The 16,411-nt window shown below is 54.2% G+C and overlaps 3 protein-coding genes across 14 annotated transcripts in view; 1 reads left to right on the top strand and 2 right to left on the bottom strand.

The window, feature by feature from the left end:
• The window catches only part of SIRT2 (sirtuin 2), a 28,764-nt gene extending 28,016 nt beyond the window's left edge, over positions 1–748 (bottom strand). For 2 of the 5 annotated variants that reach the window (XM_055250555.2, XM_055250556.2), the window contains exon 1: positions 444–533. Coding sequence is in view for 2 of the 5 variants with exons in the window: in XM_055250553.2 (XP_055106528.2) it covers positions 444–459 (16 nt within the window). In the remaining 3 variants the exon portion in view is untranslated. Of the gene's footprint in view, positions 1–443 lie in introns of all 5 variants that reach the window. The other 3 variants (XM_055250553.2, XM_055250557.2, XM_055250554.2) reach the window with 3 other exon arrangements.
• Positions 560–10,155, top strand: NFKBIB (NFKB inhibitor beta). 6 transcript variants are annotated; one of them, XM_055250562.2, is made up of 6 exons: positions 560–677; positions 5,983–6,088; positions 6,170–6,503; positions 8,488–8,576; positions 8,666–8,926; positions 9,992–10,155. In XM_055250562.2, exons 2-6 carry the CDS (start codon positions 6,062–6,064, stop codon positions 10,091–10,093), a joined length of 813 nt encoding a protein of 270 aa, XP_055106537.1. In that variant the 5' UTR covers positions 560–677; positions 5,983–6,061; the 3' UTR covers positions 10,094–10,155. The 6 variants fall into 6 exon arrangements, with proteins under 6 accessions (XP_055106537.1, XP_055106538.1, XP_055106540.1 ...); XM_055250563.1 differs by lacking the exon at positions 560–677 and adding an exon at positions 726–740 and having other exon boundaries at positions 6,039–6,088; XM_055250565.2 differs by lacking the exon at positions 560–677 and adding an exon at positions 754–1,149 and having other exon boundaries at positions 6,446–6,503.
• Positions 10,156–10,240: 85 nt separating this feature from the next.
• On the bottom strand, positions 10,241–16,400 carry CCER2 (coiled-coil glutamate rich protein 2). 3 transcript variants are annotated; one of them, XM_055249848.2, is made up of 6 exons: positions 14,933–16,400; positions 13,316–14,065; positions 13,062–13,102; positions 12,816–12,903; positions 11,829–12,334; positions 10,241–10,587 (listed from the first exon to the last, which is right to left on the bottom strand). In XM_055249848.2, exons 2-6 carry the CDS (start codon positions 13,374–13,376, stop codon positions 10,519–10,521), a joined length of 765 nt encoding a protein of 254 aa, XP_055105823.1. In that variant the 5' UTR covers positions 13,377–14,065; positions 14,933–16,400; the 3' UTR covers positions 10,241–10,518. The 3 variants fall into 3 exon arrangements, with proteins under 3 accessions (XP_055105823.1, XP_063477279.1, XP_063477278.1); XM_063621209.1 differs by lacking the exon at positions 13,316–14,065 and having other exon boundaries at positions 15,211–16,400; XM_063621208.1 differs by having other exon boundaries at positions 13,062–14,065; positions 15,211–15,233.
• Between the last annotated feature and the right edge of the window lie 11 nt (positions 16,401–16,411).

The raw sequence follows: 16,411 nt of genomic DNA, 5'->3' as shown, positions 1-16,411 counted from the left end.
TGGGAGGCAGGTTTAGGAGGGAGGTGCAGTGGTGCAGTGGAGGCGGTAGGTTTAGGAGAGGCGCGGAACAAGGGGAAGCCATAGGAGGGGACAGCAGGGGTCCCTCAGCATCCTCTGGTTGCCTCTAACAATCAGGTACCCTTAGCAACCGGGACCGGGGCAACTTATGTTCTTTGCAGCGAGGGTCCTTAGCAACCAAGGTGCGAGAAACACGCTCATTGGCAACTTGGCAAGTGGATGTGGTAAACGAACCCTGAACACACTGCGACCCAGAAACCCACCAGCCTAGCGATACAGATCGCTTAGCAACAGCCCTCAGAATCCCACTCCCCGAAGCGCTCCCTACTTCCCGCCCCACCGCGGCCGCCCTTGGGCCCCGGGGCCTGCAGCATTCAGCCAGGCCCCGGCGCGGCCCAACCCTCCTACCCGGATCCCCGACTCACGGTCTGGCTCTGCCATGGGCGCGGTGCTGAGGCCCTTGAGGCTGTCACTGACCGCTCTGTCCCGTCACCAACCACTGTGTCCCGTCACCGACTGCTCTGTCCTGTCACCGACTGCTCTGTCCCGTGACGGCACCAGAAATGGGAGGGGCCGTGATAGGGCACACAACTACAACTCCCAGCAGAGATTGCGGCCGCAGAGGCGCTTTCGTACAACACCCAGAGCGCCCCAGTTAGGTAAGAAAGCGCGCGAGGACCAGACTACGAGTCCCAGAAGGAGTGGCGTCAGCAGCCATGTTGGTAAAGGGCGCCCGGAAAATGTGGGAACGGCTGGAGAGTCGTAGTCCTCTCGAATACTCTGATTGGTCAGGATGCAGTATGAGGGCGGGGTGTGAGCGATTCAGCATATTATCATTGGGTGAATCAGGGGGCGTGGTGGGGAATTTCCCGCAGGGCGGAAGCGCCAGAACTCCCGGCAAAGCCCAGCTACAGGCGGGCGACTGCGGAGGGCCCCTGAGGCGGCGGGGGCCATGGCTGGGGTCGCGTGCTTGGGAACAGCTGCCGACGCAGATGAATGGTGCGACAGCGGCCTGGGCTCCCTGGGTCCGGACGCAGCGGCCCCCGGAGGACCTGGGTTGGGCGCGGAGTTGGGCCCGGGGCTGTCGTGGGCTCCCCTCGTCTTCGGCTACGTCACTGAGGATGGGGACACGTGAGTGAACCTTAGGCTGCCAAACGGAGCCCTAGGACCCGGCGTCAGATTCCCCATTAATCTCTGATCCCTGAGGCTTCCTAACCTCATACTCCTAAATCTGACTTCCGATGCTGAACTTCCTGACCTCTAACCCCCGAGTCCTAACTTTTAACAAAACCAATCTTCTATCCAGCTATAATCCTAACCCAATCATTTCTTACCTTCTTTTCTTGAACTATGATTCTCAGCTCCTGGAATCCACATTGTATCCACTGATACCCAAACCTGACTCCAGTCCTGAGACTTTTGTTAGAACTGTGGCTTCTCCTGACTTCTAACCTCCAAATATGATCTTTGATTCTTAGTTCCCGATTTGAGCCTTAGAGTTTGATTTCCGAAATTAATACTTGGTCCCTGACTCTAAGATCTTGTCTTCTGAGCAGTGTTCTTCAAATCTTAAATTCAAAGAGAGAGAATGTAAGCTCCTCTATGTTGAATTCCTAATTAAAGTAAAAAAAAAATAGGAAAATAAAAAAAAAAGAATGTAAGCTCCATGAGACCAAGGATTCATCTGTTAAACAAATATTGTTTACACATTACCACGTTCCAGGCTCTGTTTAGGTGCTAGTGATAAAGGCAGTGAAGAAGACAGACAAAAACTTAAGCCCTTGTGGAGCATACATTTTAGTGGAGCTAAATAAGCAGATTGATAAGACCGCAAGGAAGGAAAGAAACAAAGACAGGAAGAAACAAAGAAAGACACGCAGAAAGAAAGAAACATAGAAAGTACGAGAAGGAAATAAAGTCAGAGGTAGTAAGTACTTTGGAGAAAAATAAAACAGGAAAATGAGACAATAGATAAACAAGATAAGAGCATTTCAAGGAGAAAGAACTGCAGTTGCAAAGGCCCAGATGAGGGACTGTACTGGGTTTTTTGTCTGTCGTGTTTACTGCTATATGCCCAGTGATGCAAGCAGTGCCTGACCCAGGAGGCACTGAATAAATATTGATCTCAACCAGCTTTATAGTCTCGTTAATTTTCATTAATTAATTTTGGTTTCATTAATTTTTTTTTACTTTAATTGGTCTCTGTTCTGACTCTTTTTTTTTGAAACGGAGTCTCACTCTGTCGCCCAGGCTGGAGTGCAGTGGCACCGTGTCGGCTCACTGCAACCTGTGTCTCCTGGGTTCAAGCAATTCTCCTGCCTCAGCCTCCCAAGTAGCTGGGATTACAGGGGAGTGCCACCACGCTCAGATAATTTTTGTAATTTTTTGATAGAGACAGGGTTTCACCATGTTGGCCAGGCTGGTCGCAAACTCCTGACCTCAAATGATCTGCCCACCTTGGCCTCCCAAAGTGCTGAGATTATAGGCGTGAGCCACCACACCCGGCCTAATTCAGTATTTTTTTTTTTCTTTTTTTTTGAGACTGGAGTCTTGCTCTGTCGCCGAAGCTGGAGTACAGTGGAATGATCTCAGCTTGCTGCAACCTCTGTCTCCCGGGTTCAAGCAATTATCATGTTTCAGCCTTCCGCGTAGCTGGGATTATAGGCATGCACCGCCACATCTGGCTAATTTTTGTATTTTTAGTAGAGATGGGATTTCACCATGTTGGCCAGGCTGGTCTCAAACTCCTGACTTCAAGTGATCCACCCACCTCGGCCTCCCAAAGTTCTGGGATTACAGGTGTGAGCCACCACACCCGGCCCAAAAATATTTGTATTTCTGTCTGTCTGTCTGTCTATCTATCTATCTATCTATCTATCTATCTAATCTATCTATCTAATCTCTGTCTATCTCTATCTATCTACCTGCCTGCCTGCCTGCCTGCCAGGCTACCTATGGACAGGGTCTTACTCTGTCACCCAGGCTGGATACAGTGTCTCAATCACGGCTCGCTGCAGTCTTGAGCTCCTACCAAGCCATCCACCTACCTCAGCCTCCAAAGTAGCAAGGACTAAAGGTTTGCTCCACCATGTCTGGGTAATTTATTTATATCTAAAGGGTGTTTCTCGTAGACAGTGTATGATTGGGTTTTGCTTTCTTTTTAATAGAGACGGGATCTTGCTATGTTGCCCAGGCTCATCTTGAATGCCTGGGCTCAAGCAATCCACCTGCCTCAGCTTCCTAAAGTGCTAGGATTATGGGCATGAGCCACCACCCCTGGCCTTTGCTTTTTAATTCAATCTAACAATCTCTGCCCTTTTTTTTTTTTTGAGGCAGCGTCTAGCTCTGTCACCCAGGCTGGAGTGCAGTGGCATGATCGTGGCTTACTGTAGCCACGACCTCCTGGCTCAAGTGATCCTTGCACCTCAGCTTCCTGAGTAGCTGGGACCACAGGCACATGCCACCATGCCTGGCAAACTTTTAAATTTTTTTGTAGAGACAGGGTCCCCCTATGTTCTTAAACTCTTTTTTTTTTTTTTTTTTGAGACAGTCTTGTTCTGTCACCCAGGCTGGAGTGTAGTGGCACTATCTCTGCTCGCTGAAACCTCTGACTCCTCCTGGGTTTAAGCAGTTCTACTGCCTCAGCCTCCCAAATTTGGGATTACAGGCGCATGCCCCCACACCTGGCTAATTTTTGTATTTTTAGTAGCAACAGCAGTTTCACCATTTTGGCCAGGCTGGTCTCGAACTCCTAACCTCGGGTGATCCACCTGCTGTGGCCTCTCAGAGTGCTGGGATTACAGGTGTGAGCCACTGTGTGCAGCCGTGGTCTCAAACTCTTGAGCTCAAGCAATCTTCCCACCTTGGCCTCCCAAAGTGCTGGATTACAGGGATGAACTGTGCCCAGCCAGTCTCTGTGCCCAGAGTCTCTGCCTTTTAATTAGTGTTTAGACCATTTACATTTAATTTGATATTGATATGATTGTGTAAATTTATCCCATGTCTATTATATATATTCTATTTATCTATGTTTTCTTTTTCTTCCTTTTTGCCTTTTATTGGGTATTGTTTTTGTTACTTTTTTTTCTTCAATCCTGCTCCTTCTGTATAGTGTTTTTCATTTTATTTCTTTTTTTTTTTTTTTTTTTTTTTTTTTTTTTTTTTTTTTTTTTTTTTGAGACGGAGTCTCGAGTCTCGCCCTGTCGCCCAGGCTGGAGCAATCTCGGCTCACTGCAAGCTCCGCCTCCCAGGTTCACGCCATTCTCCTGCCTCAGCCTCCCGAGTAGCTGGGACTACAGGCGCCTGCCACTGCGCCTGGCTAATTTTTTTTGTGTATTTTTAGTAGAAACGGGGTTTCACTGTGGTCTCGATCTCCTGACCTCGTGATCCGCCCGCCTGCCTGGGCCTCCCAAAGTGCTGGGATTATAGGCGTGAGCCACCAAGCCCGGCCTCATTTTATTTCTTTTGTTTGCTTTTTAGATATTCCTGTTTTTGTTATGTTAGTGGTTGCTTTAAGGTGGGGGTTGGCAAACTATGGCCTCCAGGCAAAATCTAGCTAGCCATCTGCTTTTGTATGGTTGTGAGCTAAGAATGGTCTCTACATTTTTAAACAGTTTCTAAAAATCAAAAGAATAATAATATTATATGGCAAGCGAAAATGTATGAAATTCGTATTTCAGGCTCCATAAATAAAGTTCTTTTGGAATGCAAGCAAGCTCATTCATTTACATATTGTCAGTGGCTGCTTTTGCACTGACACAGCAGAGTCGAGTAGTCAAAAGAAACCATAATCCCAGCACTTTGGGAGGCCGAGGTGGGTGGATCACGAGGTCAGGAGTTCGAGATCAGCTTGACCAACACGGTGAAACCCTGTCTCTACTAAAAACTACAAAAATTAGCCAGGCATGGTGGCATGCGCCTGTGGCTCCGGCTATTCGGGAGGCTGAGGCAGGAGAATCGCTTGAACCCAGGAGGTGGAGGTTGCAGTGAGCTGCGATCGTGTCACTGTGCTCCAGCCTGGGCGACAGGGCAAGACTGTGTCAAAAAATAAAAATTAAAATAAATAAATAAATAAATATTCTTGAATATTATTCTGGGATGGCGTTAAATTACTCGGAAGTAGTTTCAGTCTTTCCAGTTTTGCTTTTATGGTTTGTTCGGTGGGTGTTGAGCAGTGCCCCATCTACAGCTAATTATTCCCCACTATTGAGGCAAGACCTTCCTGAGTATCCCACCCAATAGCCTGTGATGATGTTTTTCCAGCCTGGCTGGTGGGAACACTCACTATTCCTGGCCCTGTGTGAGTAACGAGCACTTTTCTGAAATCCTTTTGGATGGTTTTCCCATCCCCACAGACTCACAGGCATGGCTGATCCGTATTCTCCGGAATACACAAGAGAACCTCCTGCAGTTCCCCAGCAATCTCTCCTTTGGCAACTCTCTTCGTTTTGTACTCTGTCCTGTGACTCTAGCCACCCTGGCCTCCACAGACTTCCTCCATATCCATCTCCTGACCTCAGACAACCTAATGGGCTCTGCTTGGATTCCCCTCTCTGCACCGTGGCTTTGAAACTCTCTCCAGACAATAAGCTGTGGCAGTCGAGTGTGGGGCCCACCTCGTGTTTCCTGTCTTTCAGGGGTCACTGTGATTCATTGCACGATGTCCAGTGTCTTCAACACTGTTGCTTCATATACCGTATTTCATCTGACTCTTGTTTGTTTCACGTGGGAGTGAATTCTGGTCCATGTTACTTCGTTTTGGGCAGAAGTGGAAATCCCACTGAATAAACATTGATTCCACGAATTTGCTGATGAAACTCTGACCTCTGACCTCCCAGATAGCTGACAGGGATTTCCAGAACTGTGGTCACAAGGCCTAGCATACAGTAGGCGCCCCATGTTTGTTGAATGAAGGAATGCAAGAGGACTTGAACTTTGCCCTCTGACCCCGGTCTTTGTCCCCAGGGCACTGCACTTGGCTGTGATTCATCAGCATGAACCCTTCCTGGATTTTCTTCTAGGCTTCTCGGCCGGCACTGAGTACATGGACCTGCAGAATGACCTAGGCCAGGTGAGCCACGAGGGATGGTGTAGGGCTTGGGGTCCAGGGTTCCCAGTGTGACTCCCTACCGCCTGTCCTCTGCTTCTGCAGACGGCCCTGCACCTGGCAGCCATCCTGGGGGAGGCATCCACGGTGGAGAAGCTGTATGCAGCAGGCGCCGGGCCATGCGTGGCGGAGCGTAGGGGCCACACGGCGCTGCACCTGGCCTGCCGTGTGGGGGCACACGCCTGTGCCCGTGCCCTGCTTCAGCCCCGCCCCCGGCGCCCCAGGGAAGCCCCCGAGACCTACCTCGCTCAGGGCCCTGACCATATTCCCGACACCAACCACACCCCTGTCGCCTTGTACCCCGATTCCGACTTGGAGAAGGAAGAAGAGGAGAGTGAGGAGGACTGGAAGCTGCAGCTGGAGGCTGAAAACTACGAGGGTGAGGGTCATCACCAGGGAAGGACTCAGCTCCCGGGCTAGGCGAGAGCACCTGGCCCTGGGCTCAGCTTCCCTGATTTGAGACCGAGCTCCTTGGGAAATCATGCCCAGGCTTCAGGAGCCCAGACATCGGGACCAGGGACCTCCACTCAGGGCCCAGATGATTGAGAATTGGATATATAGGACCCAGGACCCCCACCTGGAGGCCCCAGGTCACTTGGGATGCAGACCTGTCACCCACAGACCCAGAGCTGCCAGGATCCAGTTGTTGGGCCCCCAGGCTCCCCACCTGCAGAGTGTGTTGCAGCTGGGACCCCTACCCCACCCAGGACCAGGGAGTGCAGAGCCCAGGCCCTCTGTGAAACTCTGGCACCCCAGGTTCCCAGCGATGGGCAGCAGGGTTCAGAGACAGCCCTCCTCAGCCTCATGGGAAGAAGGGCTCATCTGCCCACAGCCCTGACATCCAAGTTTCTGTTCCCCTGCCTATAAGCCCAGCCACCTGAGACCAGACCCCTCCTCAGATGGACTGACATCATTCAGGACCCAGTGTTCAGGGCCTACCTCTAGCCTCTTGCCCCCAGGTCACAGGCTTTTCAGCTACTTGGTACCCTTTTTTTTTTTTGGGAGACAGAGTCTCACTCTATTGCCCAGGGTGGAGTTCAGTGGCGCGATCTTGGCTCACTGCAACCTCCACCTCCCAGGTTCAGGCAATTCTCCTGCCTCAGCCTCCCGAGTAGCCAGGATTACAGGGATTACAGGCACATGCTACCATGCCCAGCTTATTGTATTTTTAGTAGAGACGGGGTTTTACCATGTTGACCAGGCTGGCCTTGAATTCCTGGCCTCAGGTGATCTGCCCGCCATGGCCTTCCAAAGTGCTGGGATTATAGGTGTGAGCCACTGTGCCTGGGCAGGAACCTTAATTTAAGGGTTTTTTTTGTTTTGTTTTGTTTTGTTTTTTTTGACATGGAGTCTCACTCTGTTGCCCAGGCTGTAGGGCAGTGGCGCCATCTCGGCTCACTGCAAGCTCTGCCTCCTGGGTTCACGCCATTCTCCTGCCTCAGCCTCCCGAGTAGCTGGGACTACAGGCACCTGCCACCATGCCCAACTAATTTTTTGTATTTTTAGTAGAGACGGGGTTTCACCATGTTAGCCAGCATGGTCTCGATCTCCTGACTTTGTGATCCACCTGCCTCGGCCTCCCAAAGTGCTGGGATTACAGGCGTGAGCCACCACGCCTGGCCTATTCTTTTTTTTTTGAGACGGAGTTTTATTCTTGTCACCCAGGCTGGAGTGCAATGGCGTGCAATCTCGGCTCACTGCAACCTGTGCCTCCCAGGTTCAAGTGATTCTCCTGCCTCAGCCTCCTCGGTAGCTGGGATTATAGGCATGTGCCACCAGGCCCAGCTAATTTTTGTATTTTTAGTATTTCACCATGTTGGCCAGGTTGGTCTGGAACTCCTGACCTCAAATGATCTGCCTGCCTCAGCCTCCCGAAGTGCTGGGATTACAGGCGTGAGCCACTGTGCCTGGCCTTTACTTTTTATTTTTAGTAGAGACGAGGTCTTGCCATGTTGCCCAGGCTGCTTCTTGAACTCCTGGGCTCAAGTGATCCTCTTGCTTTGGCCTCCCAAAGTGCTGGGATTACAGGTGTGAACCAGCGTGCCAGCTCAGGTCCTTTGACGGATAAGAGCAGAGACTTGGGTCTCCTCCTGGCCCCAAAATCCAGGCCCCCTGTCCACAGACCCCAGGCTCTTTACCCACGGGCCCCAGGCTTCAAACAACTCAGGCACTAGCACTTGCCAGCAAGCTCAGGCCATCTGAGACAGGCATTTGGGACCCAGGTACCTCTTTGCCATACCCAAGAATTCAGGAACCAGCCCCCAAACCTGATCACCCTCAGGCCACATGACCCTCCCCCAGGATCAAAGCACGGCAGGGGGACCCCTCACCTCATCATCTGATGCCAATCACTCTGTCCCCAGGCCACACCCCACTCCACGTGGCCGTTATCCACAAAGATGTGGAGATGGTCCGGCTGCTCCAAGATGCTGGAGCTGACCTCGACAAACCGGTGAGCCCCAACCTCGGGGGAGGTGCCGTCGGCGGGAGGGGGCTTGTCCCCTCTTCGGGCCCTCTGACCTTTCTGTTGAACCCCCACAGGAGCCCACGTGCGGCCGGAGCCCCCTGCATTTGGCAGTGGAGGCCCAGGCGGCCGATGTGCTGGAGCTTCTCCTGAGGGCAGGCGCGAACCCTGCTGCCCGCATGTACGGCGGCCGCACCCCACTCGGCAGTGCCATGCTCCGGCCCAACCCCATCCTTGCCCGCCTCCTCCGTGCACACGGAGCCCCTGAGCCCGAGGGCGAGGACGAGAAATCCGGCCCCTGCAGCAGCAGTAGCGACAGCGACAGCGGAGATGAGGGCGTGAGTCAGGAGAGACAGGGCAGCCCAGCTGGGGGGTCAGGATAGACTGGCAGGCAAGAAGCCCAAGAAGATAATTAGGCACCGACCTTGGGCTGCTGTTAGAGAACTCAGGCAGCAGCGCCAGTGACACGGGGCACTAGTCAGGAGAGACCTGGACAGGGGTGGTGGGAAGAGCTTGGGCAGAAGTAGCTGAAAAACTAAGGCAGTGGCAAAGGTAGAACTCAGGCAGGGGTGGAGAAAAGACCTTGGTCGCAGTGACTGGTGAACACAGGCGGGGGTGGGCGGCAGCACCGGGGGTGATTTTAGGCAGCAAGAATTGGAGAACTCACACTGCGAAAAGAAAACCTTGGGTGGCAGTGATTTGAACACCGGCAGTGGTGGGGCAGGACCCGAGCCAGCGGTGGGGAGAGATATAGTCAAGAGAACCCAGCAATACAGATCCGCCCTTGGGCAAGGCGCGGTGCTAAATGATGGGTGTGGAGGAATTTGGGTAAAGGCAGAGAGAAGGGGTGGAGGAGGGCCAGCTCAGTTGCCGAAACTCTGGAGTGGCGGCTGGCTAGAAATTGGTCTGTAGAAGTGACCTTGAAACTGGAGTTCTGGCCAGGTGCGGTGGCTCACGACTGTAATCCCAGCACTCTGGGAGGCCGAGGCGGGCGGATCACGAGGTCAGGAGTTCAAAACCAGCCTGGCCAACATGGCAAGACCCTGTCTCTACTAAAAATACAAAAATTAGCTGGGCGTGGTGGCGCAGGCCTATAATCCTAGCTACTTGGGAGGCTGAGGTAGGAGAATTGCTTGAACCTGGGAGGTGCAGGTTGCAGTGAACCTAGATCACAGCACTGCACTCCAGCCTGGGCGACAGCGAGACTCCATCTAAAAAAAAAAAAAGAAAAGAAAAGAAAAGAAAATGGAGTTCTGAGAGCTAGGAACTGGGAGGTTGAGCCAGGAGCAGGGGAACTTGGGCTTTGAGGCGAGACCCAATTCTTAGGGTGCTCTATGAGGACATGGGTGGTGGGCAAAGTGACAGCCACCTGAGCCCCTCTGCCTGGTCCCCTTTGCCCCCAGGATGAATACGACGACATTGTGGTTCACAGCGGCCGCAGCCAAACCTGGCTGCCTCCCACCCCAGCCTCAAAACCTCTTCCTGACGACCCCGGCCCCATCTGATTCGTTTCATTGTTAATATAATTTCCAGTTTAATAAATAAAACCCTAGTTCTGACAACCAGAGACCAGACTGATCTTGTCTTCCCAGTCCTTCGGGTCCTTCTGGGGCTTGTCCCTGTCACATCAAGTGCTGTTCACAGAGGCAGGGTGCGTTTCTTTGTGCTTTATTCACTCAGAAGGGTTGGAGTGGGAGTACATAGGTGTGGGGGTGCTTCCTGTGTCAGGGCTGAGCCCAGCCCCTGGCCCAGCTCAGACTCGCCTCCTTGGGTGTGGTTCCAAGGCACGTCCGTCTCCTCCCCTGTTTGGGTAGCGTGGGGTGGTGTGGGGTGCCAGGTGAGATGGAGGCTTCGGGGTCAACAGTCCTAAGCCACAGGGTGTGTCGGGAGGAAGGAGGGCCTGAGGCAGGGGTCAGCCCTCCCTCCTGAGCTACTCCCCAAGCGTCTCTGTCACCTTCTTCAGTTCGTCTCTCAAGTGCTCCAGCCGCTCCACCTGTTCCTGGTGGGGTCAGAAACGGAGTGGTCAGCACCCACCTTCCAAGGCAGGCCACCTCGGTCACTGTGATTGTGGGCCATGTCGGTTCTCGTAGTGGCATCCAGCAGCGGTCGTTCTGATTGTCGTGGACCGCGATGGTGACCATGCTGACTGTCATAACCCCGGAAGAGTGGTGCTGGCTAATGCGACCACAGCCAACAGCAGTGGCTTGGCACTGGCAAAGGTGCCTGGGATGAGCACCTTGTGATGGCGCTTTATTTTTATTTTTAAGATGTAGTCTCGCTCTGTCACCCAGGCTGGAGTACAGTGGCACGATCTCAGCTCACTGTAACCTCCACCTCCCGGGTTCAAGTGATTCTCCTGCCTCAGCCTCCCGAGTAGCTGGGATTACAGGCACGCACCACCATGCCTGGCTGATTTTTTGTATTTTTAGTAGAGACGGGGTTTCACCATGTTGGCCAGGCTGGTCTCAAACTCCTGACCTCAGGTGATCCTCCCGCCTCAGCCTCCCAAAGTGCTGGGATTGCAGGCGTGAGCCACCGCGCCCAGCCATTTTTTTGTTGTTGTTGTTGTTAAAGACGGTTTTGCTCTGTTGCCCAGGCAGGAGTGGTGTAGCACAATCATGGCTCAATGCAGCCTCAACCTCCCGGGTTCAAGCAATCCTACCACCTCAGCCTCCTGAGAGCTGGGACCACAGGCGTGCGCCACCATGCCTGGCTAATTTTTTAAATTATTTGTAGAGTCAGGGTTTCACTATGTTGCCCAGGCTGGTCTCGAACTCCTGGCCTCACGGGATTCTCCCGCCTTGGCCTCTGAAAGGATTAACCCTCCCTAGGATTACAGGTGTGAGCCACCATGCCCAGCCTGTTACGGCACTTTTGGTGCCACCAATCATGGTGACACTTTGTTTTCCATGACCCAGCAATGGTGTCTATCTGTCACCTAGTGAAGTAGGCACAGCAGCCACTTTTCACAGTGGCCAACTTGCTAGTGATGGTGGCTTGCTTCTGTGCAATGGCGCCATCTTGGTTGCTGTAGTCCATACAGTAGTATGGAAGTATGAGGTAGAGGCCTTGCACGGAAGTTGTTACCCAGTCGTGGTGTCAGTCTTGGCCACTGTGATCCACTAGTGATGGATCTGGTGGTGTAGGGCCAACACCGGTGGCTGTTGAGTTGTAACTCCACTGACCATCCAACCCTGCCTCCAAACTGTTTTAGTGTTCCTCCTTCATCCCCCTACTCACCTCCCTCTCCGAAGCCGCCTCCTCCTTCTGCCTGCGCTCAGCCTCTGGCTGGTGGTGGTGGTGGTGGTGGGACGAGTCTTCGTGCCTCTCTCCTCCGCCTCTCTCGGCCCCCTGCCACAGGCTGCGGTCCCCGCCCAGCACCTGCACCCCGTTCTCCTCTGCCTGGAACTGGGCCGTCTCTTTGTCACTGGCCTTCTCTGCCACCCGCTTCTGGAGGTCCCCTCCATTCTCTAGATGCTGATGCCACAGGTCCTCAAAGGTCTCCATGGGCCCCCTCTTCCTCTCCTCCTCCTCCTCCTCCTGGTGGAGTTGACGGTGCCCTTGCGTGCGGACGGCTTGTTCCTGGACCTCGGACTTGTGGGTCCTCTCTGCCACCTCCTCCTCTTCCTCATCCCTCACCTCCTGGCTGGACCTCGTCTTCCCAGCCTCCTGCTTCTTGAAATCCCCAAGCAGCAGGCCTTTCTCCTCGGTGGACGCACAGCCGTGGGGCTCTGTCCCGCACAACTCTGGCAGAAAGGGAAAGGACACTCTCTAGGCATCCAACTGGGAAACTGAGGCCGGGCATGGAGGCTCACGCCTGTAATCTCAGCACTTTGGGAGGCTGTGGCGGCCGATCACCTGAGGTCAGGAGTTTGAATTGGGAAACTGAGGCCTTGAAGAGTTCTGGGCCCTGCCGAAGGTCTCACGAGGGGCTGCCCAGACTGCAAGGGGAGGGTCCTATTTCATCCCACCTGGGAGGGGATGTTCCCTGCCCCATCTGGTCCCTCTGCAGGGAGCCACAAGGGTGTTGCTGGTGGCCAAGCTCTGTCAGGTGTGAATGCTGGGCAGTGCCCCGCTGGTCCAGGCAACGGGGCTCTGGGAATGAGGACCTCTTCCTCCAGGTAGCCTGGGCGGGAGAGCATGTAGGCACCTGGGCAGGACCCTGGGTGGGGTGGGGTAGGGTCCCATGGTGCTCTGGAGGGCAAGTGGGGGCCGGGGCCTCCTTACCCTTGTGGAGAAGAGCAGTGCAGGGTCCTCTCTGGACCTGGCCCACGGTCAGCACCTCTGTGACCACCTCTGCCAGACAGCGGGTCAGCTGGGGGGCAGGGGTGCCGGGTCAGAGGGGAGGTTGAGGGCAGGGGAGATGGGGAGGAGAGCGGCTGGTTTGAGGGCAATAAGGATCGTGGGTCAGGCTGTGCAGGGAGGGCAGGGCCCCAGCTAGGTGAGGCAGGGCAAGGGCTCCACACTCCTCACCTCCTCCTTGGAGGGTCTCGGTGCCAGGGGAGCAGCGGTGGCTGTGGAGAAAGGAGATGGCACTGGGCTTCTGTCTCCGGTACCGACCCCAGCTCCATGGGTGTCCCGGTCCCCAAACATCCCCTCCCCATCCCACCTGGCAGGTGTACTGTCCCCAGCTGGAGGCTCGGCCCCTGAAGCCTCCACTGGGTGCACTGCCCGCCCACTCCCACTGGAGTCCCTGTTCCCCGGCCCCTGGAGGGTCCCGCACTCACCCGCCCCCAGCAGGAGCAGCCGCAGCAGCAGCAGCTCAGAGGCTGGCCCTCGGGGCGGCATGGTGGGCGTCCAACGGGTCCAAGGCGCTGTGCGGGCCAGGGTTGCAGCGCCTTATAACCCACACGGGGACCCCGCAGGGGAGGAAGTGATGTCACCGCCGCCCCCTCCCCGCCTGCGGCGGGGCGACATCTGCGGGACGGCCGCCTGCCTGAGACCCTCAATTATTCATGAGGCCTCCGCCCTGCACGCGCTCCCCTCGAGGCTTCCATCCAGGAGTGCGGCACAGAGTGGGGGCCTCTCTTCTTTTGTTTTTTTGAGACAGGGTCTGGCTCTGTCGCCCAGGCTGGAGTGCAGTGGCGCCATCACAGCTCACTGCAGGCTCCTGAACACAACTAATCCTCCCACCTCAGCCTCCTGAGTAGCTGGGACCACAGGCGTGCACCACCATATCTGGCTAATGTTTATTTTTTGTAGAGGCAGGGTCTCACTTTGTTGGCCAGGCTGGTCTCAGACTCCTGGGCTCAAGCAATCCTCTCGTCTGGGCCTCCCAAAGTGCTGGGATTACAGACCTGAGGTGACACACCTGGCCTGGGGGGATCTCTTCCCAGAGCAGCAGGGTCTGGTACACTCGCCTTCCACGCTGGCAGGTGGACCTGGGTGGGAACCCAGAGGCAGCCACTCACAGATGGACCTCAGGCAACTCCTTCCCTTCCTGGGCCTGTTTTCTCATCCAGACAGTAGGTCTTTTTCTTTAAGAGACAAGATCTTGTTAGTTGCCCAGGCTGGAGTGCAGTGGCGCAATCGACACTCACTGCAACCTCAAACTCTCACACTCAAGGGATCCTCCTGCCTCAGCCTCCAGATCAGTTGGGACTGCAGGCTTGCATTATCATGCCACAGTAATTTTTTTTCATTTTTTGTAGAGGGGTTCTTGCTATGTTGCCTAGACTGGTCTCAAACTCCTGACCTCAAATGATCTGCCCACCTGGGCCTCCCAAAGTGCTGGGATTACAGGCATGGGTGAGCCACTGTGCTTGGCTGAGAGTGGGTCTCATAAGCCTGCTTCCTCAGAGGCTGCAGTTGGCTTCTGGCCTAAGCCCCAGTTCCACCACATGCCAGCTGTGCAGCCCAGGACAACCGCTTAACTTCTCTAAGACCTGTTTCCTCACTGTAAGTAGGGTTGGTGACAACATACTGTACAGCTGGACAGTGAGGATTAAATAGTTGTGTGTACGGTGTTTAGGGAAGTGCCTGGTACTGGGAACTGCACACATCCAAGCATCTTCAGTCCAGTAATTTTTGTTGAGCATCTACTACATGCCAGGTCCTCTTTTACACCTGAGGCTACAGCAGTGAGCCAATGGGGGGATACCTCTGCCCTCCTGGAGCTGGTATTTGACACATGTCAATACATATTAAGTAAGGAAGACAGAAATGCATCAAAAATATAGTATCTCAGGCCAGGTGTGGTGGCTCATGCCTGTAATCCCAGCACTTTGGGAGGCCAATGCGGGTGCATTACCTGAGGTCAGGAGTTCAAGACCAGCCTGGCCAACATGGTGAAACCCTGTCTCTACTTAAAATACAAAAAATTAGCCGGGCATGGTGGCACTTGCCTGTAATCCCAGCTATGCGGGAGGCTGAGGCACAAGAATCTCTCAGAGTTTGCCGTGAGCCGAGATCACACCACTGCACTCCAGCCCGGGACAGTGAGACTCCATCTCAAAAAAAAAAAAAAAAATTATCTCAGATGTAGATACTGAGTGCTGGGGGCGTTTTACTGTGGTCACAGAAGACTTCTTGGAAAAGGTGACATTTGAGCTAAGGCCTGAGTGATAAGATGGAGGCCAGCACACACCATCTAAGGGAGAGACAGCCAGAGAGGGAGACTCACCGATGCAAATGCACGATGCAGGAAGGAGCTTGGAGAGTTTCAACATCAAGGCGGGTTGGGTGGACCAAGCAAGACAGAAAGATGGGCCGAAGAGGAAGGTGGAGAGGCTCAGGTGGGGTCTTAGGGGCCTCGATGACCACTTTACCCTTTTACTCTGAGATGAAGCCACAGGAGACCTCTGAGCAGGGGTGGGACACCCAGCTGAGGCACTCACAGGTCCCTCTGGCTGTGTGGCGAGGATGAAGAGCAGGGAGCCAGTGAAGAGGCTTCCAGGGTTAACCAAAGGGGAGGGATCGGGGAGCAGGGCCAAGGTAGGGTCAGGGAGAACAGTGGGCAGAGTCTGGAAATCTTTTTTGAGATGAAGTCTCGCTCCGTCGCCCAGGCTGGAGTGCAGTGGTGTGATCTCAGCTTACTGCAACCTCTGCCTGCCAGGCTCGAGAATTCTGCCTCAGCCTCCCAAGGAGCTAGGATTACAGGTGCCCGCCACCATGCCCAGCTTTTTTTTTTTTGAAACGGACTCTTGCACCGTAGCCCAGGCTGGAGTGCAATGGCGCAATCTCTGCTCACCACAACCCAACCTCCGCCTCCCAGGTTCAAGCGATTCTCCTGCCTCAGCCTCCCGAGTAGCTGGGATTACAGGTGCCTGCCACCATGTCCGGCTAATTTTTGTATTTTTAGTAGAGATGTGATTTCACTAGGTTGGCCAGGCTGGTCTTGAACTCCTGACCTCAGGTGATCTGCCTGCCTCGGCCTCCCAAAGTGCTGGGATTACAGGCGTGAGCCACTGCGCCTGGCCAGATTCTGTAAATATTCTGAAGGTGGTGTTGCCAGGGTTGCTAATGAAGTGGATGTGGATATGAGATGAAAGTCGAGGCTAACCCGAAGGGTTGTGGCCTGGGCAGCCAGGAAAATGTCCTGGGATGGGCATGCCTGTGGAGGAGCAGGTGCAGGCAAAGTGATCAGAGGCCCAGGTGGTTTCCCTGAGTTTGCGATGCCCACTGGGCCCCTACCAGGAGCTGCAGAAGGGACAGCTGCATGGGGAGCTGGGGACTGAGGGGTAAGGCTGGGGCCGGGGTCGGCTCGAAGGAACCCTTGGAGGGTGACTCTGTTCTGGCTTGTTCCAGAGGAAGGGGAGAGAATTCAGCATCCTCTCAGCTCCCCTGGTGGCCCCTAGGCCAGCCTCCATGTGCACTGGGGTGTG

Source organism: Symphalangus syndactylus, chromosome 17 (genome assembly GCF_028878055.3).
Source record: "Symphalangus syndactylus isolate Jambi chromosome 17, NHGRI_mSymSyn1-v2.1_pri, whole genome shotgun sequence".
Taxonomy (NCBI): Eukaryota; Metazoa; Chordata; class Mammalia; order Primates; family Hylobatidae; genus Symphalangus; species Symphalangus syndactylus.
Note: the sequence above shows the minus strand (reverse complement) of the source record. Positions and strands in the feature narration are given on the sequence as shown.

Coding starts and splice junctions, on each gene's coding strand:
- NFKBIB (XM_055250559.2), top strand. CDS start 971: ATGGCTGGGGTCGCGTGCTTGGGAACAGCTGCCGACGCAGATGAATGG. Junction 1,150..5,982: donor GTCACTGAGGATGGGGACAC/GTGAGTGAACCT, acceptor CTTTGTCCCCAG/GGCACTGCACTTGGCTGTGA. Junction 8,927..9,991: donor GCGACAGCGGAGATGAGGGC/GTGAGTCAGGAG, acceptor CTTTGCCCCCAG/GATGAATACGACGACATTGT.
- CCER2 (XM_063621208.1), bottom strand. CDS start 13,376: ATGCCGCCCCGAGGGCCAGCCTCTGAGCTGCTGCTGCTGCGGCTGCTC. Junction 12,335..12,815: donor CACTGCTCTTCTCCACAAGG/GTAAGGAGGCCC, acceptor CCTTTCTGCCAG/AGTTGTGCGGGACAGAGCCC. Junction 10,588..11,828: donor AGGCGGCTTCGGAGAGGGAG/GTGAGTAGGGGG, acceptor TGACCCCACCAG/GAACAGGTGGAGCGGCTGGA.